This window comes from Pelecanus crispus, chromosome 1, assembly GCF_030463565.1.
Source record: "Pelecanus crispus isolate bPelCri1 chromosome 1, bPelCri1.pri, whole genome shotgun sequence".
Classification (NCBI taxonomy): Eukaryota; Metazoa; Chordata; class Aves; order Pelecaniformes; family Pelecanidae; genus Pelecanus; species Pelecanus crispus.
The window spans coordinates 227,672,417-227,685,717 of record NC_134643.1 but is presented as its reverse complement, the minus strand read 5'-3'; the positions used below and the strand labels follow the sequence as shown (position 1 = coordinate 227,685,717).

The 13,301-nt window shown below is 45.9% G+C and overlaps 1 protein-coding gene across 1 annotated transcript in view; it reads left to right on the top strand.

Moving 5' to 3' along the window:
- LCMT2 (leucine carboxyl methyltransferase 2) overlaps positions 1–6,495 on the top strand; it is a 28,329-nt gene extending 21,834 nt beyond the window's left edge. Inside the window, exons 12-14 of the mRNA XM_075722208.1 lie at positions 3,182–3,369; positions 3,459–3,594; positions 6,328–6,495. Of these exons, the coding sequence (XP_075578323.1) occupies positions 3,182–3,369; positions 3,459–3,594; positions 6,328–6,495 (492 nt within the window). The remainder of the gene's footprint in view (positions 1–3,181; positions 3,370–3,458; positions 3,595–6,327) is intronic.
- The last annotated feature ends 6,806 nt before the right edge of the window (positions 6,496–13,301 follow it).

The following is a 13,301-nucleotide window of genomic DNA, read 5'->3' as shown; positions in this document are numbered from 1 at the left end:
CAAACTATTAGAGTGTGTCCAGAGGAGGGTGACCAAGATGGTGAACGGTCTTGAGGGCAAGACTTACGAGGGGTAGCTGAGTTCACTTGGTTTGTTCAGCTTGGAGAAGAGAAGGCTCAGGGGTGACCTCATTGCAGTCTACAACTTCCTCAAGGTGGGCAGCAGATGGGGCGGTGCTGATCTCTCTTTGGTGACCAGTGATGGGACACAAGGAAATGGAATGAAACTGTGTCGGGGGAGTTGAGATTGCACATTACGAAAAGGCTCTTCACTGAGAAGGTGGTCGGTCCCTGGAACATGCTCCCCAGGGAAGTGGTCATGGCACCAAGCCTGTCAGAGTTCAAGGAGCATCTGGACAACGCTGTTAGTCATGTGGTTTAGTTTTATGTAGTCCTGTGAGGAGCAGGGAGCTGGACTCAATGATCCTTATGGGTCCCTTCCAACTCAAGATATTGTCTGATTCTGTGATCCTATGATTCTCTTCTTGAGGGCAACAAAGATGGTGAAAGGTCTCCAGAGCAAGACTTGGAGATGCACACTCACATACACACAAGGTTCAGCAAAAATACAAATGCACTGGTTCTCCCCTCCAGCACGTGGGTGCTGTTGACCCATGGTCCTACTCCAGCTTCTGGTGCTGAGATTCTCACTTGATTCAGTTGCCCCAGTCACCCAAGTAGTTGCATCTGGGACTTGCACAGGTCCTGTGACCTGTGGTGATCTTGTCCCAGTTGTCTGGCACTGAGACTTCTACTTGTGCCACAGGCCCAGGGGTGCTTACATCCCCAGTCTGACTCCAGTTCATGGTCCCAGATTCACTCACATGGCCCCCCCAGTAGCTGGCACTCTGGACACTAAGTCTGTGAGAGCCAGGAAGATGCTGCCAAGATCTGTGGCCCCTCCAGCTCCTGATGCTGACACCCTCACTTGCTCCAGTTGTTGGCACAAAAGGCCCAGGAATGCTTTCCCTCCCCTGCTCTGACTCCAGTTGCTGGCTCCATATTCACTAGTGTTTGCCTCTGCGGTTGCAGGCACCTAGTCATTGCATCACTCGCATGGGTTAGAGAGTGATATTACACACAGAGATAGTTAAGAAAGGATTTAATCAGTAAGATAGATTGATTGGGTGCAGTGCTCAGTCAGACAAGTGTACTGACCAGTGACTGTTCACATGCAACGGACTCCTTTTATACCCTTTTCTGTTTGTTCCCCCTCTTTGTTCCCCTTTAAACATTCCTTAATAAGTTTTATTTAGTCTCACAGGCCCTCCTTTGAGTCTTCTGAATCCTCTTGTTCCTCACTTCCCCCTCTTACCAGTTGCAAAGTCCAGGTTGGCCCTCTCCAAAGCTATGCCTGGAGTTTCTTAATGGCCCATGGATGAGTGATTGGAGACTTTCGATCTATTTCTGCATTATCCCATGTCTGTCAGGTTTGTGTCTCTGTGTGTTTTTGTTTATCAGTTCCCCCTTTACTTATTATTCCATTTGCATTAAAAGTGACTGCGATTCAATAAGCTTAGTGAAACAGATGCTGTCACCCTCCACATATGCTTTGAACTTCTTGTATGGAAGCCAAATCAACTTCATCTCAGGTCCTCAGAAATACAGAAACTGATAGTGACAGACTGTAAATATCTGGAAGATAATTGGGAGGTAAGTGACCACCAACAAGAGTTCAAGAAGTAATTTGTTTAACATTGTTTATTTTTCTATGGCATGGCAGTAGATTTTGTCCTGAAGAAAGGGTATGTATCATGACTTTAGTAGGACTTTGACACATCTTGTGTGACACTTTCATAATGTACTAAGAAAACATGATTTAAACGTGAGTATTGCAGAGTAGTGCAAAATTATTTGGAAATCAGACTTTGAGAATATTTAGAAATCACGTTGTGTGGAAATGGTGGTGTCACACAGGATCAGTCCTGGGGTCCAATTCTTAATGACAAGAATGATGAAGCAAAGAGTATTTATATTATATAGGCAGTTAACATGTAGGCTCAATACTACATTAGTGGACAAGATGAAAATCCAAAATTACTTTGACATGGAAGAAATACTTGTGGAAAAACAAATTGCAGTTTATTAAAGATAGACTGAGTTTTAAAAATAGTGCATAGCACAATTATAGGGTGAGAGATCCATAATTACAGGAGATCACAAGCTAAACATGAGTAAACAGTATCATGCTGTTTTGGAAGGTCCAAACTGTGTGTTCAGGTATGTAACCAGGAATATTTTCTGTAAGACACATGAACTGGTCCTTCTGTTCTCTTCAGTGCTCTTAATCTCAGCAGAACCCTTGTAAAATACCCAAAGCTGATTCCAGAGAAAAAGAGGTGGGCAGGATGCAATACAACTCTATAGATGCATGCAACGAGAATGACCAGACAACATACCTTACAGGGGAAGATTTTGAAGGACTTGTAGCTGTTGAGTCTGGAGAAGATTCAAGATGGAAATAAATCTTCAAATATGTAAAATATAGCTGCAGAGAGGACAAACAAATTTTTCTCAATATTTACTTTAGGTAGTACAAGGAATCTATAAAAAGGGCAACTTCAGTTGTACACTAAGAAAAACTATTAATTGTGGAGATAGTAAAGTGCTGCGATAGACTGCCTAAAGAGGTGAGAAATCTGTGTCACTGCAGACTTTCAGAAACTTAAATAACCATCTTTAGTGCTTGCACTAAAGGTTTTCTTTCTGCATATTAGTGCTGCAGTTCAGCATTTTATCTTGCTCTGTATGAGCCACTGGTGACCTGCTCTGCTGGTCACAGCATTAGTCCACATGTTTGTAAACTTGTGGTTCTCAGGTGCATGTATTGAACGGAAAGCAGCATGCAAGAATGCAAATAAAGTTACCTCTAATAAATGTGCAGAAATAAACCCCTCTAAAGACTGGACAATACTAAATACACTGAGGGCCAGAGAAATATTGGAGGTCGTGTAAATGGAAACATTTCTACTTAGCCATCCCTACAGGAACATGTGTCGGTTGAGGTTTTTTTATTGTTCCCTATCACGCTTACTCTGTTCACCTCCAGCAACTGTCGCAATCCTGTGGCAGGAAAGACCGTTACATCCCACAGGACATGCAACAGGAGATCATTTAAGAGCCTGGATGTGAAGAAGACACTTAGCTTGGCAAACTTCAGCCTTGGACTTATGTTTTCCTAGATTCCTGTTGAGGGTGCAGTACCAGAAAGCCGTCACTCTCACAGCGCCTGCAGCTGGAAAGGAGGAGTGCTCATTGCAGGAGGTCTGGGAGCAGCTGAGCAGCCCTTAGGCTCAGTTTTCTTTCTGAGGGAGCTTGAACAAAGCTTTCAGTGGCAGACAGTAGAGACATACCCTTCTCTCGTCCCAAGGTAAGTAGAAGGCATTCAGCAGTGAATCTTTGGTCTGTCTGTACCTACCTCTCTTACTAATGGCGTTCAATCTCATTTTGAACTTGCAGGTATTCACATACTGCACATGTGCATGATGGAAAACTTCTGCTTGTTGGTGGAGTGTGGTTTCACTCGTCCTCTGTGCCAGGCATCACTGTCATTGACTTAATGACTGGTCTCTGCTTGGACTATGCAATTAATGTGGTAAATACTGAAAATTTTCTTTCAGGGTGAACAGTGTCGTGTGAAGGAACATGGTTACTTTAGGGCTATTCCCTGAAATGAAGTAGGGAATGTAAATTAGGCAAATTTGTGAGTAGAATAAACATTCCCTGTTTGAGGTAGAATCTAATTTTGAAGTGCTTTTACCAGCCTAGAGAACATAATAGTGTGCAGAAGACTGGAAGGCATGGAGCCGCTCCATTCCAGACAGGGGAAGCAGAACTGAGATGTGCACAAACACAGTAATTTCAGGATGTCTATGGAAGAAGAGATCAGATCAAACCAGAGCCTCAGTTACTCCTTATGGAGGTCTGTGGTATCATTTAAGTAAAAACTTCATGGTGGAAATTGCTGTGTGCTATAGCTGCTGCCTGAAGTACAAGAATAAAACAGCATGGAAATACTGGAAACTCCACTTAAACATAAGAAAACTTTTTACTGTAAGGGTAGTTGAACACTGAACAGGTTGCTCAGAGAGGCTGTGGTGTCTCCATCATTGGAGATATTCAAAACCTGACTGGGCAAGGTACTGAGCAACCTGCTGTAGTTGAGCCTGCTGTGAACAGGTGTGGTTGGACTAGATGATACTCAGAGGTACCTTCCAACCTCAACTGTTCTGTGATTCTGTTCTGTGATTCCGTGAAGAGCAATCATACAGGTGATGTCACGTAGCAGGATTTTGGCATAGTCTGGGCAAAACTTAGTTTAAATCTGTGAGTAGCCCTCATCTGTGATAATACTGCCTGGAGTACAAGAAAGACGTGGACCTGTTGGAGCGGGTCCAGAGGAGGGCCACAGAAATGGTCAGAGGCTTGGAACACCTCTCCTATGAGGACAGGCTGAAACAGAGTTGGGGTTGTTTAGCCTGGAGAAAAGAAGGCTCTGGGGACACCCTACTGCAGCCTTTCAGTACTTAAAGGGGGCTTATAAAACAGATGAGGACAGACCTGTAGTGATAGGTTAGGGCCTGTAGATAGGACAAGGGGTAATGGTTTTAAACTAAAGGAGAGTAGATTCAGACTAGATATAAGGAAGACATTTTTTACAATGAGGGTGGTGAAGCACTGGAACAGGTTGCCCAGAGAGGTGGTAGGTGCCCCATCCCTGGACACATTCAAGGTCAGGTTGGATGGGGCTCTTAGCAACCTGATCTAGTTGAAGGTGTCTCTGCTCACTGCAGGGACCTTTAAAGGTCCCTTCCAACCCAAACCATTCTGTAATTCTATGAGAAAGCTTCTATTGCTTGGCAAATTTTTATTTGTCTTTTATGTAAAGAAATTTGTATGTAAACAAATTTCTTTAGATATCTGTACATATGGATCCTGTCCTTGGTGAAACTGGAATTTGTGACTGGTCTGTTTTTTATAATAGGCAGTATGTGTGCACCTGGCTGACCTTGCAGCATTTTCCTGAGGGCATAAAGCATGAAGTATGCTTAAATGTAGTTTAGTTTTTCCTTACTCACTGTAGCAGGAATTATAAGTGGCCTAGTATCCTTTAGATAAAACAGGCTACTCTTGTTGGATAGTGGTGAGGATGGGTACAGTGATAATAAAGTTGTATCTAAAAGAATAGGACTTTTTTATTTACATTGAATAAGTGGATGCAAATTGATTGGTAGCTGCCTTTGCTTATGAGCTGTTTGCTTTGAGTTAGGTGAAACTCCGTAGGCTTTTGAACCTACCAGTACTGTCCTAAAGTACTGATAGTACTGTACAATGTGGATTAGTCTGGAATTGTCAGTGATTTTCTGTGCAGTACTGGATACTATTAGTATTACTGCTTTGATACATGCGTTAGAAGGTGACAGCACCAAAGCCACCAGCTGGCAGCTTTCTCTGTGCTTGAAAAAGCCGTGGAACAGTTACCATGGGCAGATATATCTCTCTCAATCACTAACCCTTAACCTTTCTCCAAGAATATAGACAAGGGTACCCTCATAAAAGTTGCCTTCTGTCTTGAGCATTTTACAAGGGAAGCCTCTACAACTTGTCCTCTTCAGATTCCAGTGGCCCCAACAATAGCTGAATTGCCAACACAGCAGTTTTGTTACTGCTACAGTCTGTTACCTGCAACAAGTGTGTCTCCAACTTTGAATATGGCTTTCAGTGGCAGACTCTGAGGTTTCAAATATTGGAGGTCAGCATGAAGGAGCTTCTCTTCAGATTGTCAGATGTTTCTTGGACCTCAGATGTATAACTATATACTTTAGGCTGTCTCCTTTGTGGTGAATGTTCATTGCTGCTTCTGATAAAAGAACTAGGAGATATCAAAAGAAGCTGGCAGGCAATGTGCTTCAAAAGAGTGCTTCATATGAAACATAGTTAAGCTCTGGAACTCCCTGCCACAGGACATGAATGCCAAAGGTTTACATGGATTCAAAAAGTGACTGGCTATGTTCTTGGAAGGAAAAACACAAAGGTTCAGGGAGTACAAAGACATTCCTTCTCATTAAAAATCACTGAACAGCAAGTTGTTGAGTGTGTGGAGTATATTAGAAGAACGTATCATTGTTTTCTTGTTCCTGTGTTCTCTAGCTATCTATTTTTGCCCACATTTGTGGGTGGTATAGCAGACTAAATGGTCCTAGATGGGACCCAGTGTGGCTGTTCTTAACTTTCCAATGAAGGTACCATATGAAATATCTCTACAGCATTGTATGAGGTACACATGTGTTGAAGTCCTGTATGTTCAAAATCTCCTTTCCTTTTTTAGGAGCATCTGGAGTGGCCATTAATGCTACATAATCATAGTAGTGTCTTTCTGCCAAATGAGAAGGAGTTGTTGCTTATCGGCGGTGGTGGGAACTGCTTCTCCTTTGGGACACACCTGAACCTGGAGCCTGTCTCGTTGAGCCTCAGCAGCATCCTGACCAGCCACTGACTGGGACCAAACAGGACTGAACCATGCTGCTGCACTGTGGTGAGACATCTATCCACTTGTAGGTCCAAGACCAGCAAAACGTTTCCACAAAGGTTTTGTATCCAGAATGCTTTTGTAAAGGTGGGATAGGGAGGGACAGTTATGACAAGGGGTTGCATACCTCATCTGTCTGGTTGGTTTTTTTGTACTGCTCTTTGTGTTGCTATGAATAAAGTATCTCAAAAGTAGCTCTGTGGTGATAGCCATAGTCCTTAGAGGTGAAATGAGGAACAGTGCTGTGTTGAAAAGGGACATGACTTTGCACAGTGCTGACTTGGAGGTACAGTGAAGTCACTGAGTCAAAAAGCCATTGGAAATGTTCAGTCAAGCGTAATTAAATAAGTGAAAGGAAGTGTATCATAGGTGTCACGATCCAAACTGGGCTGCCCAGGGAGGATAGTGGTGGTTCTGTGATTCCCTTGGGTTAAATTAAGGTGAAATGACACCAAATGATCGATTGAACACCTTACTGATGGGAAAAAAAACAACCTGAACTTGGAAAGCATAACAGTACACAACATGGGTTCTAATTGAAATACTTATAAGAAGAAAGGAAAAAGAAGAAAAGGAGAGAGAGAAGGAGAGAGAGATCGATCACCACCCTTGGATCCTGCAATGTTGATGGTAAATGTGGTAGTGGACAGTGGAGCCTCTTCAGCACATGTCGCCTCCCCTTCTGGTGATATTGCAAAATCTTTGGCTTCTGGCCAGTCCATGATTACTTCCAAGATTCCTGGGCAACTGGGGTTTCCTATTTGAGCCCGTTGTGTGATCAGTGCAACCCACTTACTCCATGTAGCATCGGTTGCACGATGTGTAGAGGGGACCCTCCCTTTGAACATGCAGCCCAGCACCGGCAGTCGGGGTGCCAGCAGGAGCTGTGCTTCAGTACCAACCACTTCTGAAGCAGCTCGAACCCCTTCATATGCTGCCAACATCTCTTTCTCAGTTGGAGAATAGCGGGCCTCACATCCTCTGTATCCCTGACTCCAAAACCCTCGGGGTTGACCTCGAGTCTCCCCTGGTGCTTTCTGCCCGAGGCTCCAGGTAGGGCCATTCTCCCCGACTGTGGTGTAGAGCACATTTTTAATATCCTGCCCTGTCCGGACTGGCCCAAGGGCTACTGCATGAACTATCTCCTGTTTAATTTGTTCAAAGGCTTGTTGTTGCTCAGGGCCCCATTTGAAATCATTCTTCTACCAGGTCACTTGATAGAGAGGGCTTACGATCTGACTGTAATTTGGAATATGCATTCTCCAAAAACCCACAATGCCTAAGAAGGCTTGTGTTTCCTTTTTGCTGGTTGGTGGGGACATAGCTGTTATTTTGTTGATCACATCCATTGGGATCTGACGACGTCCATCTTGCCATTTTATTCCTAAAAACTGGATCTCCTGTGCAGGTCCCTTGACCTTACTCTGTTTTATGGCAAAACCAGCCTTCAGAAGGATTTGGACTGTTTTCTTTCCCTTCTCAAAAACTTCTTCTGCTGTGTTGCCCCACACAATGATGTCATCAATGTACTGCAGGTGTTCTGGATCAGTCCATGGCAAATGGTAGGGCTGTGTTTCTACCCCTGGGGCAGTTGATTCCAGGTGTACTGGAGCTGTGGCCTTGTGGTGGTACATCTCATTCATAATGAATTGACATAATCAGCAGGATTCATAGACCTGCATTCATGACAGGCCTGCACTCTGCCACCAAAGGGATGGAGAAAAATGCATTAGCGATATCAGTCATGGCATACCACTTGGCCGCCTTTGACTCCAGTTCATACTGAAGCTCTAGCATGTCTAGCATGGCAGCACTTCATGGTGTGACTTCATTCAGGCCACAATAGTCCACTGTTAGTCTCCACTCCCCATTAGACTTTCGCACTGGCCATATGGGACTGTTAAAGGGTGAGCGAGTCTTGCTGATCACTCCTTGGCTCTCCACTTGACGAATCAGGTTACAGATGGGAATCAGGGAGTCTCGGTTGGTGCGATATTGCTGCCAGTGCACTGTCGTGGTAGCGATCGGCACCTGTTGTTCTGTCATGGTTTAGCCCCAGCCAGCAAATAAGCACCATGCAGCCACTCGCTCACTCCCCCTACCCCGATGGGATGGGGGAGAGAATCGGAGGAGTAAGAGTGAGAAACACTCCTGGGCTGAGGTAAGAACAGTTTAATAATTGAAATAAAGTAAGATAGTAATGATGATGATAATAATAATATAATAATGATGATAATAATACACAAAGCAAGTGATGCACAATGCAATTGCTCACCACCCGCCGACCGATGCCCAGACAGTTCCCGAGCAGCGATCGCTGCTCCCTGGCCAACCCCCCCAGTTTATATACTCTGCATGACGCCGTATGGTATGGAATAGCCCTTGGGGCAGTTTGGATCAACTCTTCTGGCTGTGCCCCCTCCCAGTTTCTTGTGCCCCTGGCAGAGCCTGGGAAGCTGAAAAGTCCTTGCCTGGCATAAGCAGTACTTAGCAACAACTAAACCATCAGCGTGTTATCAACGTTCTTCTACTAAATCCAAAACACAGCACTGTGCCTGCTACTGGGAAGAAAATTAACTCTATCCCAGCCGAAACCAGGACATGTTCTTTGATCCTCAGCAACCCCACAATAGAAGGGTCCTTTGAGAGACCAGGCAAGGTAGACAGCTGTTTTTCCTCCATCTCCAAAGCAGCTGTACCAAAAGCCCACTGGTAGCCTTTTGGGTCCTAGAAATACCCTCTCCTGAGGTAATCTATGCCAAGGATGCACGGAGCATCTGGGCCAGTCACAATGGGGTGCTTCTGCCACTCATTCCCAGTTAGGCTCACTTCAGCCTCCAATACAGTGAGCTGTTGGGATCCCCCTGTCACTCCAGAAATACAGATGGGTTCTGCCCCTCTAGAGTTTGATGGCATGAGGGTACACTGTGCACCAGTGTCCACTAGAGCCTTCTACTCCTGTGGGTCTGATGCTCCAGGCCATCGAATCCACACAGTCCAGTAAACCCGGTTGTCCCTTTCCTCCACCTGGCTGGAGGCAGGGCCCCTCTAGTCCTGGTCATAATAATTGTTACCTACTTCTTGTAAATATAGATCAGAAGTCCCTTTATTGAGATCAGGAGTAAGATCAGCCCTTCTACTCTGTCTGGGGAACTCTCTGCCCACTGGAGACTGGAGTGGCAATTTTCCTGGAAGAACCCCCTTTTGTGATTGTTTTTCCTTGCAACTCATGCACCTGTGCCTCTAGGGTTAAGGTAGATTTTCCATCCCACTTCCTCAAGTCCTCTCCATGGTCACACAGGTAAAACCACAGGGTACCCCGTGGTGTGTACACTCTATATCTTTTCTCTATATCCATCTATCTGGGCTGGCCAGAGCTTTGGGGGCTGGCCCCTTTGGCGTGGGAGAAATCCCCGGACATTAGCAAGCCCCGTGCCGGCTTCGGGCAAAAAACGCCCCTGAGCGGGCCTCATACGTCGGGGCATAGGCGGCACAGGTGAGACCGCGGCCCCAGGCTCTGTGGTGGCGTGGAAGCGGCAGCAGTGGGGGCCGATGGCCGGCCAGAGCTTTGGGGCCTGGCCCCTTTGGTGTGGGAGAAATCCCTGGACGTTCGGAAGGTCAGCGGCAGGGTTGGGCAAAAAGCACAACTGATCATGCAAGAGATATTGGGGCCCCGTTCCTGTCCTACCTTATTCGCCGCCATCTAGGATGTCTCCATTCAGTCATTTATCTCTTGAGGACATCTGTACGTTGTTGCGATGCCTTCTGGAGTTCTGCATTGTGTCCTGGAATCTTCTTCTGTCTCTATTTCAGTCTCAGCCCCCTTCTCCCATCATCGTGCCTCCTCCTGAGGCCATCCTCATACCCCACAGTCCTCTTTTGGCTGTCTCTGACCTTCTCGCTCCCTGAGAACCTTTCCTCATGCCATCTTTCATCTCCAGAACACTCATGTTGTTCTCTATTCTAGCTAGGATACCTCTGTTCAGTCCCTGCCCCCCTGAGGACATCTGTAGTCTGTTCAGATGCTCTCTGGACTTCTTCATCATGTCCTGTAGCCTTCTTTTGTCTGTCCCTCTCGGAACCCCTCTGCTACTGTCCCGATGCCTCCTGAGGCATTAGATGTTCCCTGCAGCATGCTTTTAGATCTGTAAGCCACTTTGGACTCATTTTGTTGCAATCGCACCTCTCCCAAGATCTCTGTTCCCAAAAAAAGAGCATTCTTTTTCTGCTCTATGCCATCTAGGTCACCTCCTGAGACCTTCCTTGTGCTCCACAGTATTTTGGTGGCACTTTACCTCCCTTTCAATCTCTCTTATCCCTCCAAGCATTTCATGACCCCCCTCTGCTCACAGTCACCGTGCCTCCTGCGACCTTCTTTGTGTCCCACAGCCCTGGTTTAGCTCTGTAGTGGACTTTGATCCTCTCTCGTTACCTCTGAACCCTGTCCTTGGGCTTGTTTGTGCCTCAGAGCGCTCTTACCATCCTGTCTGCCATCCATGGTGCCTCCATTTGGCCCCCGGCCTCCCGAGACTCCTCCAGACTTCCTCCTTGTGTCCCTGAGCCTTCTTTGGTCTCTCTGGCCCATTTGGGAGCATTCCAATGGTGTCATGATGCCTTTGAGGTTGCTCTTAGCACACTTTTAGCTTTGTAGTGGACGTCACACCCCTCTCATTCCCTCAGAAGACCTCCTGAGTCCCTATCTGTGACCCAGCCCAGTCATTCTGTCCTCTCTTCCCTCTAGCTGTGCCTCTATTTGTTCTGTGGCTGGCTGATGACATGTTTACTCGGTTCAGATCCCCTCTGAATTTAATTGTCATGTCTCCAGTCCTTTTTCTGTCTATCTGGTTTCCTCAGGACATTTTTTTCCTCCCAGTCATGATGCCTCCCAAGACCTTTCTTGCACTCCACATCCATCTGTCACGGTTTAGCCCCAGCCAGCAACTAAGCACCACGCAGCCGCTCGCTCACTCCCCCTTGCCCTGGTGGGATGGGGGAGAGAATTGGAGGAGTGAGAGTGAGAAACACTCCTGGGCTGAGGTAAGAACAGTTTAATAATTGAAATAAAGTAAAATAGTAATGATAATAATAACAATATAATAATGATGATAATAATACACAAAGCAAGTGATGCACAATGCAATTGCTCACCACCCACCGACTGATACCCAGACAGTTCCCGAGCAGCGATTGCTGCTCCCCGGCCAACCCCCCCCAGTTTCTATACTGCCCATGACGTCATATGGTATGGAATAGCCCTTTGGTCAGTTTGGATCAACTGTTCTGGCTGTGCCCCCTCCCACTTTCTTGTGCACCTGGCAGAGCCTGGGAAGCTGAAAAGTCCTTGCCTGGCATAAGCAGTACTGAGCAACAACTAAACCATCAGCGTGTTATCAACATTCTTCTCATTCTAAATCCAAAACACAGCACTGTGCCTGCTACTAGGAAGAAAATTAACCTTATCCCAGCTGAAACCAGGACACTATCCACCCCTTTTTCTATACCATTTACACCATGCACAGGGCCTCCCCTTTCCAATGTGTTCTAATTAATCACTACCACTTTCCCTATCTTGATATCTACACACAGATATCATTCCCTTCGTCTACGGGCCATCCCTCTAAAATGTCCATTGAGTTCATTTAGCCCAGGACTTTGGGTTCCATCCGTCATCACAGTCTTTCAGAGCAGGAGAGGTGGTGTGCAGTGTTGGATTGCTGTATGCTGAAGCCAGTTCTCATTTCAACACGGTTTCATCAAAGTTCATTTTCATTAAGCCAGGCAATTCTTACTGTAATACCATTGATGGGGCATATAGCAGCCATAACATACAGCATTATATACTTAACATTAACATACTCTATTATTATATTAACATTATTACTATATTAACATACAGTTAAGAGATAACATACAGTATTATATAGCAATTAACATCATACAATTCAGTTCATTGACTATTTTCACCCAAATTCAGATTCCCTTGAGGTACACATTGGGCTTCCCCATCCTTCCGCATCACCCACCAAGTGCACCCAGGTCCTTGAGCAAAAGCAATCCCACGAATGGGTTTGCCTTTGCCAGAGGGGGAAGTAACCCAGACTGTCTTCCCCGGCATATTTTTCATGTGCACTACAGGAACTTTATCTCCTTCTACAGTATGTAGAAGTTTTGATTGGGCAGGGCCAGCTCGATTGGCAGCTCCCCTGGTGTTGACTAACCAGGTGGCTTTTGCTAAATGTGTATCCCAAGGTGTGAATGTCCCAGCACCCATTGCTCTCAGGGTAGTCTTTAACAATCCATTGTATCGCTCGATTTTCCCAGACACTGGTGCATGGTAGGGGATGTGATACACCCACTCAATGCCGTGCTCTTTGGCCCAGGTGTCTATGAGGTTGTTTTGGAAATGAGTACCATTGTCTGACTCGATTCTTTCTGGGGTGCCATGTCGCCACAGGACTTGCTTTTCAAGGGCCAGGATGGTGTTGCGGGTGGTGGCATGGGGCATGGGATATGTTTCCAGCCATCCAGTGGTTGCTTCCACCATGGTGAGCACATAGCGCTTGCCTTGGTGGGTCTGTGGGAGCGTGATATAATCAACCTGCCAGGCCTCCCCATATTTATATTTCAGCCATCGTTCACTATACCCGAGGGGCTTGAACCACTTGGCTTGCTTGATTGCAGCGCATGTTTCACATTCCTGGATAACCTGTGCAGTACTGTCCATAGTTAAGTCCACCCCTCGATCACGAGCCCATCTATATGTTGCATCCCTT